The sequence below is a fragment of the Peromyscus maniculatus genome, chromosome 2 (assembly GCF_049852395.1).
Source record: "Peromyscus maniculatus bairdii isolate BWxNUB_F1_BW_parent chromosome 2, HU_Pman_BW_mat_3.1, whole genome shotgun sequence".
NCBI classification, from domain to species: domain Eukaryota; kingdom Metazoa; phylum Chordata; class Mammalia; order Rodentia; family Cricetidae; genus Peromyscus; species Peromyscus maniculatus.
The window spans coordinates 105,176,869-105,195,754 of record NC_134853.1 but is presented as its reverse complement, the minus strand read 5'-3'; the positions used below and the strand labels follow the sequence as shown (position 1 = coordinate 105,195,754).

The window sequence follows — 18,886 nt, the reverse complement described above, 5'->3', positions numbered from 1 at the left end:
CACCGAGAGAAGAGCAATGAGCAAAATGGTCTCCTTGTATCATGGGGCGAGACTCTGTCAAGCCTAAAGTGAGCCTTGGATCTTCCTAATGACCTCCTGCTGGCCCAGCTGGATGCAAGACAAGCTCATTTAAACCTCGGCTGACCTTTCACTCCCCCACAAGAACCGCAGCCTTCACAGCCACCATCTTCAGAACTGTGTGCCACAGAGAGCACGGTGGCCAGCCGACCATTTCCCTTGCACTGCAGAGGATGTTTCATAAATGCTGGGGAAGTTAGTTCCTGGTGAATCTCTTATGACTGTGGAGCTCCCACTACAAATAGAATGCTTTCCAACAGCCTTTATAAACCTTGCCTTTCCTGGAGAGGATGCCACTCTTCTCACCAGCACTGCCTGGAAAATTCTGGCAAAATACCAAAGAAGGCATGTCATTAGTACCCAGGCAGTATGTTTTGTGACGTTACAACTTGGAAAGGGTAATTTTCCTGCTTTCTGTTTCTGGTCCATCAAAATCTATTGCGCCCCCTTTTTAGTTGTGACTCAGTCTTTCTAATGTGAAACGTCATTTGAGATCCTTGTTTTTGCAGACAATCCTTACAGTAGGAAGCTGGTATGAGACTATGCACATACATTAACATTCACCCACACCCACGTAACCCTAGTGGGAACCTCTTCACCTGTGTAACGCTGGTGGGATCCCTTCCCTCTGCTCACCTGGGTGTAACCCTGGTGGGATCCCTTCCCTCTGCTCACCTGGGTGGAACCCTGGTGGGATCCCTTCCCTCTGCTCACCTGGGTGTAACCCTGGTGGGATCCCTTCCCTCTGCTCACCTGGGTGTAACCCTGGTGGGATCCCTTCCCTCTGCTCACCTGGGTGTAACCCTGGTGGATCCCTTCCTCTGCTCACCTGGGTGTAACCCTGGTGGGATCCCTTCCCTCTGCTCACCTGGGTGTAACCCTGGTGGGATCCCTTCCCTCTGCTCACCTGGGTGTAACCCTGATGGGATCCCTTCCCTCTGCTCACCTGGGTGTAACCCTGATGGGATCCCTTCCCTCTGCTCGCCTGGGTGTAACCCTAGTGGGATCCCTTCCCTCTGCTCACCTGGGTGGAACCCTGGTGGAACCCTTCCCTCTGCTCACCTGGGTGTAACCCTGGTGGGATCCCTTCTCCCTTGGGTGATAAGCTCCTACCAACCATCTAGCCTTAAGTATTGTTTCTTTATTCCCAAAGACAATGAAAGACTTTGCTGCTAGACTACACTGAGGCTGTTCTGTGAAGCATGCTGTCCTTTCTCTTCCCTAAGGCTACTTAGAAATAGTGTAATGTTTTCCCCATAAGACTCTCAAGACCTTCAACTAGATGAATATGGCAGTCTATGAAAGAGTTTGCATTTGCCAAAAAATTACCATGTTAAAAATTTTAAAGGAGATCTGGTGACTTTGATTCTTGAGTGCCAAGATGTGTGTATTTGAGAGGCAGGCACACCAACTCAGAGGAAGAGAGAATGCATTTTTAGGAAAGGACAGTTTTTCTTCAGTCATTTCACATAAAGTTACACTTAAAAATACCTACATTTTATGTCCTAATGCAAGCTGCTTGGATTAAAAGGAGAGTTGTAAATTCCTGGTAAAAAGCCGTTAGGCTGAAGTGTTAGTGATCTTAACTCTACTACTCTATGGAGTTTATTACCTCTTTTATTAACTAAGGGGGAAAATGTTACCCACTTCCAACTTAATTCTTTTTCTTGCTTGCTCTAATTTTTACTTTACCATGGGAAAGAAAGAAAGAGAAGAAAGCCAGGGATTCTACCTGAACATACGGAGGTGATGGCCCGCCTCCACTTTTGCATAGACACGTCTGAATTGTGCCTGGCCACTCAGTCACACGCATCTTCTCACCCAAGAGCACCAGTAGTGCCCATGTGTGTTTGTCTGTGAAAACACCTGAATGGAAAGACCAAAACACAGGTGGTCCTTAAGTTCCTGAAGAGACAGTTCCATCACAGAAAGTGATGTCGATGGGAAACAGGACATTTTCCTAAGAAAATCTATAGATTTCGAGCAAACAGCAGGCCCTAGAAGGAAGCCTCTGCTTCCGGTGGGGCTGAGGGGAGCCGCTGTAACTCTGCTGCCTTTTTAGTCCACTCTGTCACTGAGGGGGCACTGGTGGGTCGCTTGCCTCACTAGTAATTGTGTTTTACAGACTTCTAAAGCAATTGGCTCAGTCAGTCCCAATTCAATAAAAGTGGAGAGAGGGAGAGAGAGCACTTTTGTTCTATTTTTTACTTGAAATTATTTCATTCAGCAGTCTGTCTTTTTTATTACCAGGACTTGACATTAGCACTCCAAGCTATATTAGCATCCATTTCAGCAGTTCAGTAATGGTATTAAAAAAACACTTAACTTCAGCGGTGAATGGTTGTATGACAGAACCATAAAAAATCCACATTAAAAAAAAAACTTATGTATTTGTCCCAGCGAATTATTGTTCACTTGTTTAACCACTTCAAAACTATGTTCTCATGACGGGTGTTCAAAAGCCACCTTTGTCCTCAGAGCAGCCAGTGGTGCGGCTCTGTGGGCTGGGGAGTCGGGGGGAGAGGGAGCCCGGTGGCGAGAGGGAAGGTAAAACTGTTGTTTACCTGTAGTTAGATTACCGTCCATTCATCAGCAGAGATGGAATTGGCAACCTCAGAGCACCCAAGGTGAAATTCTTGGATCTTTGTGCCTGACTGGGATTTGATTTTGAACCGAACGCTCTCCAAACTTGGGAGCAGAGCCTAACTACTTTGGCACTGTGGTGTGCTCATAAATGACTACATTAGGTTCTAAATTTTGATTAAACCTTCAGTAATTAATCAATGGTAGACATGAAGCAGTTGGCAAGGTCCAGAGCTGCAAAATGTTTAAGACATAAAACATTACGAAGTAATTAGAATATGCTCCTTCAAGAGAAGGGTTGCCTTCAATAAAGAGGTAAATGATAGCATCCTGTTTATTGTGGATGTAGGCAGCCAGAGCAATATGATAAACTGCTGGAGATACACATATCAGTAATCATCCACATTATTAGTACCATTAATCATAATTCCAAAAATATGACAGCAGCAGCCAACTTTTTGACCAATTTTGCTTCTGCCTGTTGGCCATTATAACTTCACTAATAGACCGCGGAGCTCCTTTGCGTGGCAGTTTGCATTGAGAATGGAAGGTTAATTATATTTGAGCTGCTGATTTCTTCTCTCCTTGGAAAAGGCTTAGCACTTTGACAATCCCAGGAGCTCGAGGTTGTTAAACCAGTAAAAGTACTTTATTGAAATTTTCTTTGTTGGTGAGGAATGAGATGTTTCCAATGAGATATAAGCGCCAGGCTGGGACAGCACTAATGTTTCTTGCTCCAAAGTGATCCTTGGACAGCAAGAAGTCGGCGGTTCTCTAGTCCACTTTGTGTTCTTGTTTCTAGTCTGCCAGTAGGTAAAAAGTTCAGCACTCTACAGTGGTACACCGGGAAGCTTTCCAAGATTAGTGGTGGTCTCTACTGTATATGTAGGACTAGATTGTTGGGAGTGGTTAGTGGTGACATTGGGAGCAAGAAGCAACTCTACTAAAACATTCTGCACTTCAGCCCCTGCCTGTGTGACTACCAGGGAAAATTCACAGATGTCCTCTGATGTTTCTGGGAGCTGAAATCTTTAGCAGCATAGGTGTACTCCTGGTAGGCTAACTGAAGTACTCGTGTTTCAGCCGGCAGTTTAGACACCACATGAACAACCAGGCGGAGGAGATTACGCTCACCTGAGTTTTCAAGTTCATTACTTTCATTTTTCCACATACATTTCTAGAGGAAGTCCATAGAGATACTGTCTCTTTCAATGGGGAACTTAGAAATCCCTAATGTCATCTCTTAAGATCACAAATTAACTGTTTGAATGATATAAAACATTTAAAATATTTCCTCTCAGAAATTATTTCCTTTTAAGATGATCTCAGAAAGAAATCAATGTCCCATATTTTACATAATAAAAAATTATAAATGGAAGACAGATTTGAATGTGAAGAAAGCAGTCCATTCCTATTATTTGGAGAAACATCTTTTCTAAACTCTTTAATAGAATATGGAACAGAGGATGTGAAGGTTTTTTTTTTTCCTCGCAGGCTGGGTAGGTATAAGACTTAAAATTACAGCTCAGATTATCTTTGAACGAGGCTTTGCTTTTCTTGCCCAACAATGGCAGTAGCTGAGCGCCAGATGAGCTGCCTGGTTCAGGAATTGCCCAAATGCTGTGAAAGCGTAGCCTAGTCACAGTGTAACGCTCCCCTTGCATTAGAGCGCAACAGGTACAATTGAATAATCAGCACCCTTGAAAGCGTTCTTGTGTGAGCTACAACGCAACATTCAGATGGTTAGTGAGCAGGGCTGTTGTTGGATATCAGTTCTATACATAACCTGAGCGTGCGGCATACGCATTTTCCATCTACCCATCTGCCCTCACAAGTGCCATCACTATGTTAGCATTTTTATGCATTCCACAGCAATGACAAATTGTTTTCTAACTGTAGTGCCAAATTTAGTATGCAAAAGACATGTTTGCCTCTGCCGACAGACCAATAATTCTCACTAACATCTTCAGAGTTCCAGCATTTATAAAGTTGCAAAGTGGAGTAAACAAACCATCTGTTTGGATTCTCCATATATGTCATGCTTTCTTATTAGCATATTACGATTCATTTAGTAAACAAATTTGGTGATTTTGTTCACGTCAAAGTTAGATCGGAAGCCTGAAGATGATTAACATTCCTGGGACAAGCACATTAATACATTGCTTCCTCTGCAAAGTTAAATGGCTTCTCAGGAGAATCGCCCCTTGTTGACAAGATGAGACTGTCAATTTTGTTCGCCTGCCACGTTAGGGGCCATAAGGGGACGGCAGGCTCTGAGAGAGGGGAGTCGTGTAGGCAGCATAATTCACTGTGAACTGAGAAAAGAAGTCTAATTCTGATAAATGGTCGACCCCAATACATCCTACCTGTTATTACAACAGACGTGCCGTATCTGTGCAGTAAATTAGTTAATCCCCTAAAGAGTTTGGTGGGAGCTTATCTTCAAGTGAATGATTTGAATGTAGAGGGAACTGCCTGCGTGACCGGTATGGATGATTTGTTTTATATTGAAAGGGATTGAAAAAAAAACTGAAATCCATATTTCTTTAATTTGCTTATTTTTTATCACTTGTGTTAATTTTGCATTTCTTTACTTTTTGGATTTTGAGAATTAACCATTATAATTTTACATTGGATTTCTTCATCAGCTGGGGTGGGGCGGGATGGGGGGAGATGCAGATAGTCTGGAGAGAATCGTTACTGAAAATCCTAGAACAACTACAGTTTTTTCAGAAAATGGGTAGTGCCAAAATGTCACTTAACTTGTTTAGTGTAAGCGTGTGATTAATAAATAGTAATACAGACACGACGAGAAGAATGCAAGTCAGTATCATAGCAATTCAGCTAAGAAGGAAATAAGGAAGAGGGCTTTAATCTTTGCTTTCTGAGCATTTGGAGCGTGGGTTTACATTTCTGTTTGGAAGTCTTGCTAACTGAGCCTGTATTCACATCTGGCATCTATACTTTCCCAGACTGGTTATAAATTCCTCTTCCCTCTTTTTTCCCCTCTCTTCATGTACGTAGACAGCTGACCCTTGATGTCCAGCAGGTCTATATCCATGGACTCAACCAGCCACAGACAGAAAATGCTGGAGAAAAATCATAGCGACACCCAAAACATAACATTTTTCTTGTCACCATTTCCTATATGATACAGTACAATGATTATTTATAAAACATTTATGTTGTATGGGAATCCTAAGTAATACTGACATTACTTAATTTATAATGAAGAATGTGTGTGGATGCAAATACTGTATCAGTTTATATAAGGGACTTTTGAGAATCTGTGGATTTTGGTTTGGGGTTTGTGCTGAACTAAGCCCTGGATGATACCAAGGGATGACTACACACACACACACACACACACACATACACACACACACACACACACACACACACACACACACACACACACACGTGCGCGCGTGCACACACACACACAATCTGCCAATCTAATGTGTACATTTCACTGTGGTCATTTTAGACAGTATTATTTGAGAATATTTGGCATATATTTGTGGTAGATAACAAGAAAGTAAATAGAAAAAAAAATCAAAAGTGTGGACTTAATTCCATTTTACCCAAAGAATTATATAATATTAATTCACAAATTAAATTGTGCTTGGAATAGCACAAAATTAATTAAGAATTAAGTATTGGCTTGATTTGTGAATTTGTGAAACCAGTTTCTGACTAGCTGTTGCTCTGATAAAATGCCTGGGAAAGACACTTCATGAAGTAAGGTTTTCTTTCCCTCAGAGTTCCTGGTAGGAAAGTCAGGGCAGCAAAAGCCTGAAGGGGCCGCTCACACTGCATCCAGTCAGGGAGCAGAGAGCCGTGGATGCTTATTTTTTCCTTTTATAAGTCCAGGATTCCCAGCCAAGGGAATGGTACCACCCACAGCAGATGGATCTTCCCGCTTCAAGTAACCTAATTAAGATAATCCTCACAGACATACTCAGGGGTCCATCTCTCAGATGACTCTAGATGTCTCTAGCTTGCAAGCTCATGATCCAGACTAACCATCACATTGCCTCAGTCTGATTTTCAAACCTGATCATAAGATTTTTTCTTAAAAACAGGTAACTAACAACAGAACTACCTGTTCTTCCCCTGTATTTAAAAACCAAGCTCAAACTCTGTTTTTGTTTAAAATTTTGCTTGTAAAATGTTGTGTTAGCTCACCCTGGGTGTTTGATCAAGTGGGGAAAATGAGTCATGAGAACAAAGCCCAGAACAGCATTGCTTCCCTTGTCCACAGGGCTCTTGCATTTACTCATGTGGCATTTGACACATCTTCCATGTTCTGTGATTGTACGGGTACATTCTCCTCCAAGAAACAGAAAGGACAGGATACTATGCATCCAGTGACAGGCAGGCCTTTCATTCAGCATTCCAAATAAGACAGAAGTTTAAGTATCGACACTGTTCCCTGCATCTAAAACCTTATTTCATTTTGATTTTTGTGTGTGACCTCTTAAGTTTTGGCAGACTGGGTGTTGAGGCCAGAAATTCAAAGAACATTTGTAACTCTATGCACAGCCCAGGTTAGATGAGGGTTTGGACCTACATTTTGTCATGTCCCTTACACTGTAGTGGAGTCTTTATGTTCCACCATCACTGTTGTCATTTTACAAAGACAGAGAAAATGCTTCTATCTCAGGACCATCCTCTGCATCCTGAAGGAAGGCTGTGTTTTACTGAATGGCTACCTCCTATGTGCTGGGCCTTCGACTTGATCGACCACAGGTTGACTTACGTCTCGTCCATATTCTTGAAAGTGTGAGCTAAATTTTAGACTAGTGTTTGAACCCCTACCCTTATACCCATGAACTCTTTATCTGTCTTTTCTTTTCCTGTGAGAATAATTTTCTTCTTCATAGCTGTATCATTTGCCTATTCAAAGGAAACAGAAACGGCTGTTTATATTCTTCATGTTCTTATGTGGTCTAAATTTTAGCTAATTATTAGTCTCACTTCTTTTTCAAGGTAAATGTTTGGAACACTGGCTTTCTTTCTCTCCCCGACAATGCATGTGTATCCCTAGCGATCAGATCCTCCTGCTGGGATCTTCCCATTTAGAGCACGCTGTCACCCGCTCCCATCTGAGGCTTCCTTTCCCTCAGCATCTGTCCGATTGTCAGCAGTGAGTTCTTTCTGTCTGTCTGTCTTCTTCTTACCTCTTCAGTTTTGCAGATCCAATTAAACCTGTAATATTCCTCAAATTGCTGTTAACCTTAGGTCTTTGTATCTCATGAGGACAGCATTTTTATGACAGTCAGCGGTTGGGTCGACTGATCGGTGGGTCTAACAATAGGTCTTTGGGAAAAGCAAGTGCTGCCTTCTGTCCATTCTGTAGAGGCAGAACTCTAACCTCCGAAGGAAGAGGACCAGTAGTGTCTCCAGCCTTCCCTCATCTTGTCCGTCTTCCTCCCACCCCAGCAACACCGTGACAGTCGAGACCCCCAAGTCCCAGGCATGGGGCTGAAGCAGCAGGCTTTCCCCAGCCCATTATCCTCGTACCCATGCCATGTGTTTTGCATATGGCATTTGGGAAGATTATTAAACAAAAATGAAATAGATTAAGAAATGAACATAAAAGAATCAATTCTCTTGAACTGTGGTTGCATAATGGAAATCGACTGCCGTGAATGAACCCATGCACTGAAGTTATGAACAGCAGAGTTAATGCACTGCCATGAGTTCATCTTTATTATTACATTACACCTGAATCAATTGATAAAGTAGCTTTTTTTTGTAAGCGAGGGATGGCACTTAATTGAATAAAAGTCAATGTAATTATATTAACAGAGGCCAACAGTACTGCTGACAGCGGAAAAGGGACACTGTGGAGTGGAGAGCCAGAGCTGGTCTCCACATTTCTGCACATCGTTTGGTTGACAGCTATTGAGGGCTGGTACATCATCTAATTAGATTACAGACTTCTCCTGCTGTATGTGAGAAGTGAGGAGCAAATCCCTTCCCGGTAGCATATCAGTGGGGATGTGTAAACTCAAGAGTCACCCTATGGGAGAGGTGTCCATCAGGGTGATAAGTATGCCCTCTTGTCAATGTTAATTTAGTCTTCCTCAGTCAGTCTGTCTTGATGCAGCTTCTGTGTGTCTGGCTGCTTGCTGTTTTCTCAGCAGTGAACCTAGGAAGTGGTAATTAGAGATGTGTGAGAAACAACACAGAGTTCTAGATTGCAGTCAAATGTGTGTTAATGAAACTAAGAAAGAGGGTGGGGTGTTAAAAATAGTGAATGAGGATAGGGTTTCACGAACTGCTTACTGATGGCAGATTGTTTTTATCAATAGAATAGTGGCACACAGTTTAACTATTTCCACGTTCCTTCTTGTTCTAACCCTGGTGGTGTCTCCCCACGTGTCTTCCCAGTAGGCATTTCCTGCACTCTGCTTAGCAACATCCACTTGAGTCATCTGACATCTGACGCCAGGGAAAGGGGAATGTCAGAACAGGCCTGTGGGGACAGACAGCTTCTGTTTATCCACATTCATGGATCCACACACTGCATGCATCTGTTTGGAACTCATTTATGGATGATGCTGATGCTCTGAATTTGGTTTATTGATTTGATTTATGGTTTTTGGATTATGCAGGTGAAAATCAAGACAACATATGAGATGATCACTTATGACAGAAAATAATTTTATGATCACAACATTTTAAATCCCTATTTTATTGTTTAAGTTTTCAAAAGCCGGATGTCTAGAATGTGAATTTGTTTTCTCTCTCTCTTTCTCCCTCTTTCTCTCTCTCTCTCTCTGTCTCTCATTCTTGCTTTCTTTTGTGATCGATTTAGCAAAAGATTAGAAAGCTGATCTTATTGTCACAAGGTAAGCGCAGCCTTCCCAAGTGCAGTGTGGAGAGGGTTGCCACCCTCTACCCCTCAACCCAGAGTGCTGATTGTCTTGTGTGGAAAGGTGGGAAGCCTCTCCCCCTTTTCTTGCCCTGGAGGCACATACCTCTCACACTTCTCTAGGAAATGCTTGTTCCCAATTGGAGTGACTTCTGAATCTAACCAGGAGGGCTCATGAACTTAATGCTGGCCATTTAGGTTATTTCTATCATCACAATTAACTTCTCAAAGATGTCCAGCATCCAGTGCTGGCAAATTTTATTTCCCTGTTTCTTTATCACTTTGTTTTTTGGAGGGTAGCTTTCAATTTAGGTACTTGGCAAACATCTGAGCCTTTGCAGGTGGAGAGAGGTATATGCCCAAGGGCGCTTTAAAAGTCAGTGGGGGGTGTAAATACAAAGGCAATGTTTTCAGATAAACAGTGACATGGGCTTTGGAAGTCATGAGGTCCCTGTAGATGCTCTGGGGATGAATCTCAACCTTTTGAAAGCAAGCAAAGCTCTCTCTCAGTGACGCTTTGCTTGTCAAAGTCAAGGGTTCTGTTTGTAAGCTAAAGGGACTCTATGTCATTGTGCTTGACTTTTTTTTTTTTTTTTACTTACTGTGCTTTTATTTTATCCCTTTTGGATTTTTTCGTGGGGGGAGGTAGAGATTTTTTTTTATAAAATAATTTATCAGATTATGTTTTAAAGAATTAAACCTTAAAAGTAGCATTATTTGATGAAGACAGTTCAATACTAAAATGTAGCAACTTTTGAAAAACTAAATATATTTTTGCTATTAGATTTGGGTGGGGTTCCAGACAGGTTTGAAAAAAGATTGATGTCACACACACACAAAGAAAAACACCCTTTTAACTATTTTGTTACTAATTTGCTGAGACTTTTCTTAAACTTGAAACATGAAATATAGGAGAACGGGGAAGATGATTTTTTTAAGTTAAACCTAAATATGTAGACCATGGACTTTTTTAAAAATGCAGATTTTTTTCACAGTATTTGCTGTACTAGAAAAGGCTTGTTTGCTGTTCTTTTCTGATTTTAAGTAAAATGTAGGCTATTCCATTTAGACAAACTGAGAGTTTCCATCCTTTTACCCTTTTTCATGTTTATTATACTGTACTAATTTTATGTATATGACATTTGCTACGAGGTCCTCTGTGGCTGATGCACTAACGGAACAGCCATTGAGAAAAGAGTGCCTGGGTGTGCATTCATCCCGCCCTAGAAGAGCTTATTCATAAAAATTACATCAATGGAAAGTTCCTCTTTCTGCACCTCCCCCTGCACTCAATCCCAGGTCCCGAGGATGTAGGGAATGCTTGCTTTTATAATGGCGTAATTAGGAATGAATGTGCTTATTTGGTGCTTAATGAAAGTTGAATCAATTTTAAAATGCTCTCCTTTTTCTCACCCTTCCCCACTCCCTGTGCGCCTCCCCCCCTTCCCTCTTATTTTCCTAGACACAGTGCCAACATAAACCTGCATCGTAAACTGTTGACCAAAGAACTCGATGACATGGGCCTGGACTCATCGCAGCCCTCCCTTAGCAAGGACCTCCGGGATGAATTTTTGATGAAGATCTATGGTGCCCAGCACCCTCTGGGGCTCGATGTCAGGGAAGATGCCTCCTCTCCCGCAGGGACAGAAGACTCCCACCTGAATGGGTATGGGAGAGGCATGGCAGAGGACTACATGGTCCTCGACCTGAGCACCACCTCCAGCCTCCAGTCCAGCAGCAGTGTCCATTCCTCCAGAGAATCCGATGCAGGCAGCGACGAGGGGATTCTTCTTGATGACATTGATGGGGCCAGTGACAGTGGGGAATCCGCACACAAGGCTGAGGCCCCCACCCTCCCCGGCAGCCTCGGGGCCGAAGTTTCGGGATCGCTTATGTTCAGCAGCTTGTCTGGGAGCAACGGTGGGATCATGTGCAACATTTGCCACAAAATGTACAGCAACAAGGGGACTCTGAGGGTCCACTACAAAACTGTGCATTTGCGAGAGATGCACAAATGCAAAGTCCCAGGCTGCAACATGATGTTCTCCTCTGTGCGGAGCCGCAATCGGCACAGTCAGAACCCTAACCTCCACAAAAACATCCCCTTCACTTCCATAGATTAGTCCCAGAACGGACACTCCAAATGCCAGCTCTCACCAGATGGCCTACATGTTTGAACTGCCATAGCCAGTGTGTGCTCCCATAGTGGGGCACATATGTGTGTGTACATGTGTACATGTCTACACTTGTGCACACACATATTTCCTTTTCTTTAGATAAAAATGATAAACACTAGGTGCTTTTGAATTTTTTTCTTTTCCTTTATAGTTTTGGGAGAGGGTGGATCTTTTACTTGGGGTAAAAACAGAAGTACCCCTTTCAACACATACAAACACACACAGGAACACACATATAAGGTGTTCAACTAGCCCCAATTTTGATAGAATAATTCTTGGTCTTCTCCAAAGAGACATTTTGTTGTACCTATGACTGTTGCCTGCAAAAAAATAAAAAATAAAAGGGAAAAAAGAGAAAAGAAACAAAAAGGAACTTCTTATAGTTGTCTTTTGTGAACTTTAAGGTTTTGAGAGAATCTTTAATTAAAGCATGGCAGATTCACCTGTAAATATTTAGCCTTGAGAGGCCAATGATGTAAAACAGTTGTATTGATTGTTGTTGAACTCTCTTTAGTTTTGACAGTTACATCCAGCTGTTAGATATGCAGGAAATAAATAGTTTGCTGGCTAGTTCTATTCATTTTTGTTAGCATTAATGCACATTTTCTTAAAAAAAAAACACAAAACAAAACAAAAAAACTCCTATGGTCTCGTTTTGACTCCCTGTTAGATAGAGTGATGAAGACGTGCTGGCATGCTCCGCAGCACAGACCTGATTTTTAGTGTCCTGTACTAGTACATAAACCCAGCCATGCACTTTTTCAGACACTACAAGGGGATGTGTAATATCTGTGCTTCTTTTTATCCTGAAACTATCGCCATACTTCAGTGAGTATCTTTCTTTCAAACAAAACAAAACAAAAACAACCCATTTGTGTAAAAATGATCTGGCCAGTAAAGGGCACAAATGCCAAACAAAGAGTACTGGTGTTAACACAGAACTGCCAACTTTGCACAAGTTTTCAGAAAAGAAAATATGATTAGTCACTCACACAACCACAGGCCAACTTTTTGGCCACCAGAAAACCGCTTTAAAAAAAAAAAAACATGCAAAAAAAAAAAAAAAAAACAAAAAAACAACCCAACCACGTGATTCTTTTGAGTGCCGAATGTTACTAGAATCAATATTGCATCCTTCCTCCATACATGCTAACTGACATAAAAGGAAAACAAAATAAGGTGGTGTGAAACAGCCAAGGCGTTTCTTCTGTAGAGGCAGGATAATATTTCAGGACACAATAGCCCGAATTACTCACTAAAGAACAAAGCTGAATACAGTAAGAGTTGAACACTCATTTCCAAGGCCCTAACCCTTCTCCTTTGAAAAGGAAGAAAAAGTGTGAGCTGGCTTAGTCTGTTGTCTGGCTGTCTCGTTTTGTCCCACATTCTGCAGTAGCACTGCAAAGTCAGGCCTGCTTAACAGACCAAATCAAAAGCCGATTCACAGCCACTGTTCTTGGGAGCTCTGGAAACACGTGCTGAACTTGAACTGAGCAGCACTCCTCTCCGAGTGAGCGATAGGAGGAGAGAGGAAGACAGGATCTCACTGTGTAGTGTTTTGTGTTTCCCCACACGAATTTGTCAGAGAAATGAAAGGAAGCCTGAAACCAAGCAGTTGAGAGGGAGAACGAGGGTGGGCTGGGGGGAGACTGCTCCAAACCTTTTTGTTTTGTTTCTGATGTTTACAGTGTTGCCTGAGCTGGTTAACCACATCGGCAGCCTCAGCTACCACAGCATACTGACTAAATGATGATATTTCCTCAACTTCGTCTACAGCCAGAACTGCTGGGGTGTGCTTGCAGAGGGGGTTTTGTTGTCTTTTGTTTTCTTTTTTGGGGGGGGGGTGGCGGTGGGGTGGGGTAAACCCTAGTATTTTGTCAAACTACATAATAGAGAATGTATTTCTTTTCTGCATTTAATGGCCTCAAACATTTCTCCCAACAGTCTAAAATTTAGAAATGCCCTTTGTTTCAATTTTTTATATCATTTCCATTTTCATGTTTTATAATTTTTTTTCTGTGTTCACATCAGCATTCACTTCCGTTAAATTTGCCAAAGGAAACTGTTGATATGTTTCTGTTATTATTCCTGTGCGACTTGTTGTACCTCACAGTATTTATTTTGTTTTCCAAAATTAAGCATCGTTCATTGGGGGTTCCGGATTTTTTATTTTTGAGAATTTCCAAGCAGTAGACTCTTAGAGATGAGCTAGGTGTTCCTAAAGCGTTATCTTTGTCTCTTTCTGAAGACGCCACAGGGTCCCCTGGGTCCTTCACACGTATTCCACTGCGAGGAAAGACCAAAAGCATTTGCAGTACAAAAGAAGCTCTCATAGACAATGTCTGTTAGTGACAAATGTTTACGTAAAAAGCTGAGGAATTCGTACTAACTGTTCTCTTTCCCTGTACCTTTGATTTTCCCAAAGCTTAGTTGCTTTACGTTGGTGTCGTGTTAAACTGAACAAACAGATGTGTTCCTTTGTTTTATAACATACAAGCCTCTGTACAGTATGTTTGTGAAAGACTGAACGAGAATAATGAACATTTGTTTGCAAACATTCGGTTCTCTTAGCCTTCTCTATGTTGCGCTGTTGTCTATTATCAAGTGCTGGATTCGAAGAGGACTGAAACATTGTTACAATCTCATCAGAAAGTACGGAAACTGTCTTTTAGATTGCGTGCAGACTAACCTACACCTTGTTTTGTGAACATTAATATGCATTTATTTATGTTGGAACAAATTTCAAGTGTTGTTGAAACTCTTAGAGATGTGAGAATTCATCTCTACAAAATCAGTGTTTAGTGTGTTTAATTGAATGTCGGGTAAAATGTCAACTGGTCCTCCTGAGTGAACCACCTAGCTGTCAGGAGTCTCCTCAGCCAACAACCCAGGTTCCGAACAAGCATTTCTCACTTGCCACACACCTGGCTAATGTCTGTGGCCAGCTAGGAAAGGTCCAGAAGTAATGAGATTCCAGAAGTGGCCTTTCCCTTGCTGGCAGACTCTAATGTGCACCCCTGTTCCTTAGATATGGCACCAGGACCTGGGCAGCTGGCACTTTTCTAAAGTAAGTCTCTTGTTTGCTCATGTGCCCATTGTTGTGGTGGCCTTTTCACGACTAAATATGCCAGTATAAAGCCTATTCGCTTCAAAGGGACAGGGGAAGTCAGTGGATATAACACATGAAATGTAAACTCATGAGATGTCCAGTTCTCCCAAAGCGTGGCTCCTTCTCGGGCATTCCTGAGTACAGTGCTTCTTCGGCTTAACCACTGTTTCTCCTGAGGACAGTAGCCCCAAGGCATACATGCAAACAGGTAGGATAAGGAGATGAGCATTTTGACCAGCCACACTCTTCACCTCTGCCCACTCCTACTTGTCTGTTCGTTTATACAAGTTTCCTGTCCCTAAACAGTTTCTAGCTACATCCATCCTTGTCTAGCTGAAAATGAATAGGAACATAGGTTTTCATCCAAGTAGCTTTCTCCCATTCGATTGATTTTTGCCCAAGTTTTATCACTGGTACATAATTAGGCCATATTAGTTGTGCATGTTCTCCAGCTAATGTTGAAGTATACTATTTTGATCACTTTAAACTATGTTTTTGTAAATATTAGAAAGGCTGGGTCCACTTTGGGGGAATAGCTGCATGCTCTGGGGAGGGGGGAAGAGAGCAAGGAAAAAGATAAGAAAGAGCCTGCCATTCTTGTTCTGCTAGTAACGGTATTTAAATAAACCAGCTCAGTGTAGCTCATCCCAGGCTCAGTGCCGCTGCCCTGGTCAGCCAGATCCTTCCTTGGGGTTTTCAATGTATAAACATTTTCCTTCTCGGTGTGACTAACATCTTTTTGGAAACCAGTGTTAGCCTAGGATTGTCACCATCCAGGTCGTGTGACTTCTTTGGTCATGGCTTTCCAGGCCTTTCCAGTAAGAGGAGGAGGATGTTTAACTAGTTACAGCCCATTAGTGTGCACACTGTTCTTAGGAGGAAAAGAAGGCTGAATCTACGAAGAATGGGCTGGCTTAGAATCATGCCTCCGTTGGATACAGGAGGAACTACACATGCCACCTAGGATAATGGTATCCTCCACCTCTTCCTCTGTACTCCGTATAATATGCCAGGCAAGTGAATGAAATGGGGACCCTCAGCAGTTCAAACACAGACAAGCTAAGAATCAGACTGAGATGGACACCACATGCCTGAGCAGTCCTTGATTGAATCAAGTCTGCAGGCATTGAGTTACGTTGAGTGACAGACTAGAATCCACCTGTCCTAAGACGGGTTGCGTCTGCTCTTGTAAAGGAGCAAGACACCTAGGAGAGAGCCTAGCTTCTGTCCTGTGACCACACTGTTTTTTAGAGCTTTTTCAAATTACGACAAATTTAATGACTTTGCCTTTCCCTGAACTAGAACTCTTTAAATTAGTGGATTTCGCTCTTTCCCTCTTGGTGTTTGGTTTTAGGAGGGATCTGAATGAGCAAGGAGGTGCCAATAAAAGGCAGGTGCCGAAAGCCGCTGGCAAGGCTGCAGTTCTTGTAGCAGAGAGTCGGCTTCCGCCCTGGTTTGAGGGTAGCTGGAAAAGAAAACAGTTCATGCATTGCAAGTGTTTGTCCAGGAGACAAGTCTCTAAGTCAGTCCTGCCTTAGAGCGGATGCCAACACATCCTCCAGTGTCCTGCAGAGTACCCCATGACCAGGTGAGTCACTGAGCACCTCTTGGGAAGGACTTACAAGCATCTTAAGATGTTTTTTATGGGTCAGGATAGCCAGAAAAGGCAGTTGTGAGTTTTAGGGTTGCTCTTCTTTTTGAGAAGTGAAGGCCAGAGTCGCGTTGGGACCACAGAAATGCAAGGAGTCACCTAGATTAAAGGCCGGTGATGAAACCTACTTCTTTTTTCTCTTGTTTGGTTTTATTTGAGGCAGGGTTTGTGTGTAACAATCCTGGCTGTCCTGGAACTCCCTTTGTAGACCAGGCTGACCTCAAATTCATGGGATCCACCTGCCTCTGCCTCCCCAGTGCTGGGATCAAAGGTGTGTACCCCTACCACCCAGCATGAAACCTACTTCTGACTGTGATGAGTGGAGAACATGCAAGTGATTTGCAATTACATACTGCAGCAATATAGACAGTTATCACAAAACCTTGTGGCTGTGATCTTGTCATCAGAATGGACGGTGAGGCACAGAGGCAACTAGTTTCTTTTTTCCCTCAGAATGTTACCATTCTTGCGCCTATGGCTGTTAGAATATATCTGATCTGCCCCAGGCTCCTGCCCACCCTTCCCATCACTGCAGAGGCCCTCACTATAGTGATAGTGTGTAGAGCCTGTTAGTACAGCTGACCAGTAGGTCATCTTCCATGCTCTTGTCCATACACCCAGCCGTCCTCGCGTCCTTTTATCCACAGTCTTCCCACATTTTACACAGAATTATTTTTACAGTCCTCTGCAATAATTAGATGTCAGATACTGTCCTCTGGACATTTATTTTTCAAAATTCCACATGCCTAATAACAGAGGGCTAAAAAAGTCCAACATTTTTACAAGTATACTAAATTGAGTCAGTGTTACTGTTCATTATAATTATATATATGTATATAAAACATATATTTGAAGCAACACACTATAGTTGTCATAAAACTATCTTAATTCTTCTCCAAAGTGTTCTTGTAAATTCATTTGACCTTTATTGCAGGAAAAAAAAATTCTATAGGGTTCAGGACAAGGCTCAGTTTGTAACAAATAGCAGACCATTACAAAGAGGAAAGGCAAAAGCCAGGGCCGAGCAGCAAGAAGCTTCAGTTCAATTTCACCTCATATCTTTCTAATAACTTACTTGTCACTTTATTACCTTCCAGTAATGTGAGCGCTGCTGACAAGACTGTCACACTAACAGCGGACAACACCCTCTCTACTTCAGCCCCCGCTCTCCTGGCTGCTTATTGCCCTGGCCCTGAAGGGACACAAACTAATAGTGTGCTTTCCAGTTCAGCACTTGGCCATCAAATATAAAAGGATGCGTAATTGCCTGTTTATCCCTGGTGAAGGGGAAATTGAGTAGAGGGCCAGGCTTCCCCACCAGTTCCCTGCCGTACACACTCATTCACAATCGGCCTGCCGCCTCCATCTCTTCCTGACTCTTTCTGTCATTCCCTCTCTCCCCCACCTCCCAACACAAGCACACATGCACACCTCCTGTGTCTTTAGGAAACCAGGCTGTTTCTACATGCTCTCACGAGCTATTAACCGGACAGTATAAGGATGATGTCTTACATGAAGGGTCAGTAGAGAGTCACAGTCTGACTGCTCTCTATTTCTTTGAAACAGGAATTCAATTCCATGCCCATCCATTTGGCAAGTATTGGGTGTGGCCATGCATTGGAGAACATTTCCCCACAAGTCAGGGGCATCACTAGGATTAGGTTGTCCTTATTCTGTGAGGAAAGTATTAAAAATACTTTTCTTCCTTGTCAAAAAGTGTGTGTGTTGTAAACAAACTGCTTATGAATGGTGGCTGAAAAACATGGTTTGGGGTGTTTACATCTTTGGCATCAAACCATTACACTAAATATATACATCTATCTTTCAATAATAGACTCTAAATCCATATTTAACAAGATGGATTAACCTTTGTTTGCCAAACTGAGCTGACAATCAGAATAAAATAAGGCTCTATTCTTTCAACTTTAGCTGTTAAAACAATGAAGAGCTTAGGTGTGAAAGAGAAATTCTCCACGTTGGAAAATTTGGAGAGGTCTAAGTATAGTGAGCTTTACAAAAATCAAAGAGCAAAGGCTAGAAGGACGTACAGTCAAAACGTTATGTTCCAGAATACCTTGAATCCAAATAATGTGTCATGTTGGTTATTTCTGAATACATGGCTACTTAAAAGGTAGTTTGAAAGTGGCTAGTTTGTGATGAAATGAAACGCAAGCTGTATTTGCACACCTTCTGCATGGAGCTAAGGGCCGTCCTGCTTGCTGCCAACTACCATGGCACACCCGGCAGAAAGTCACATTTCAGATGAGGTGTTAGTCACCTCAGGTGACGTGTGGAGGTGTTGTCTTTGTTGTACACTTTAGCAAGGAAAGGAAGACCACAGATTTCGGGACAGGAAGCATCAGGTCTGGGTTGACCAAGTGGTGCCAAGTCACTTCTCAAACCAG

At 42.4% G+C, this 18,886-nt stretch overlaps 1 protein-coding gene across 5 annotated transcripts in view; it reads left to right on the top strand.

The window, feature by feature from the left end:
* Positions 1 to 12,168, top strand: part of Bnc2 (basonuclin zinc finger protein 2) — a 405,775-nt gene extending 393,607 nt beyond the window's left edge. For 4 of the 5 annotated variants that reach the window (XM_015994929.3, XM_076564461.1, XM_076564460.1 and 1 more), the window contains one exon: positions 11,007 to 12,168. In XM_015994929.3, the coding sequence (XP_015850415.2) occupies positions 11,007 to 11,667 (661 nt within the window). In that variant the 3' untranslated portion in view covers positions 11,668 to 12,168. Of the gene's footprint in view, positions 1 to 9,487; positions 9,522 to 11,006 lie in introns of all 5 variants that reach the window. The other variant, XM_076564462.1, reaches the window with a different exon arrangement.
* The last annotated feature ends 6,718 nt before the right edge of the window (positions 12,169 to 18,886 follow it).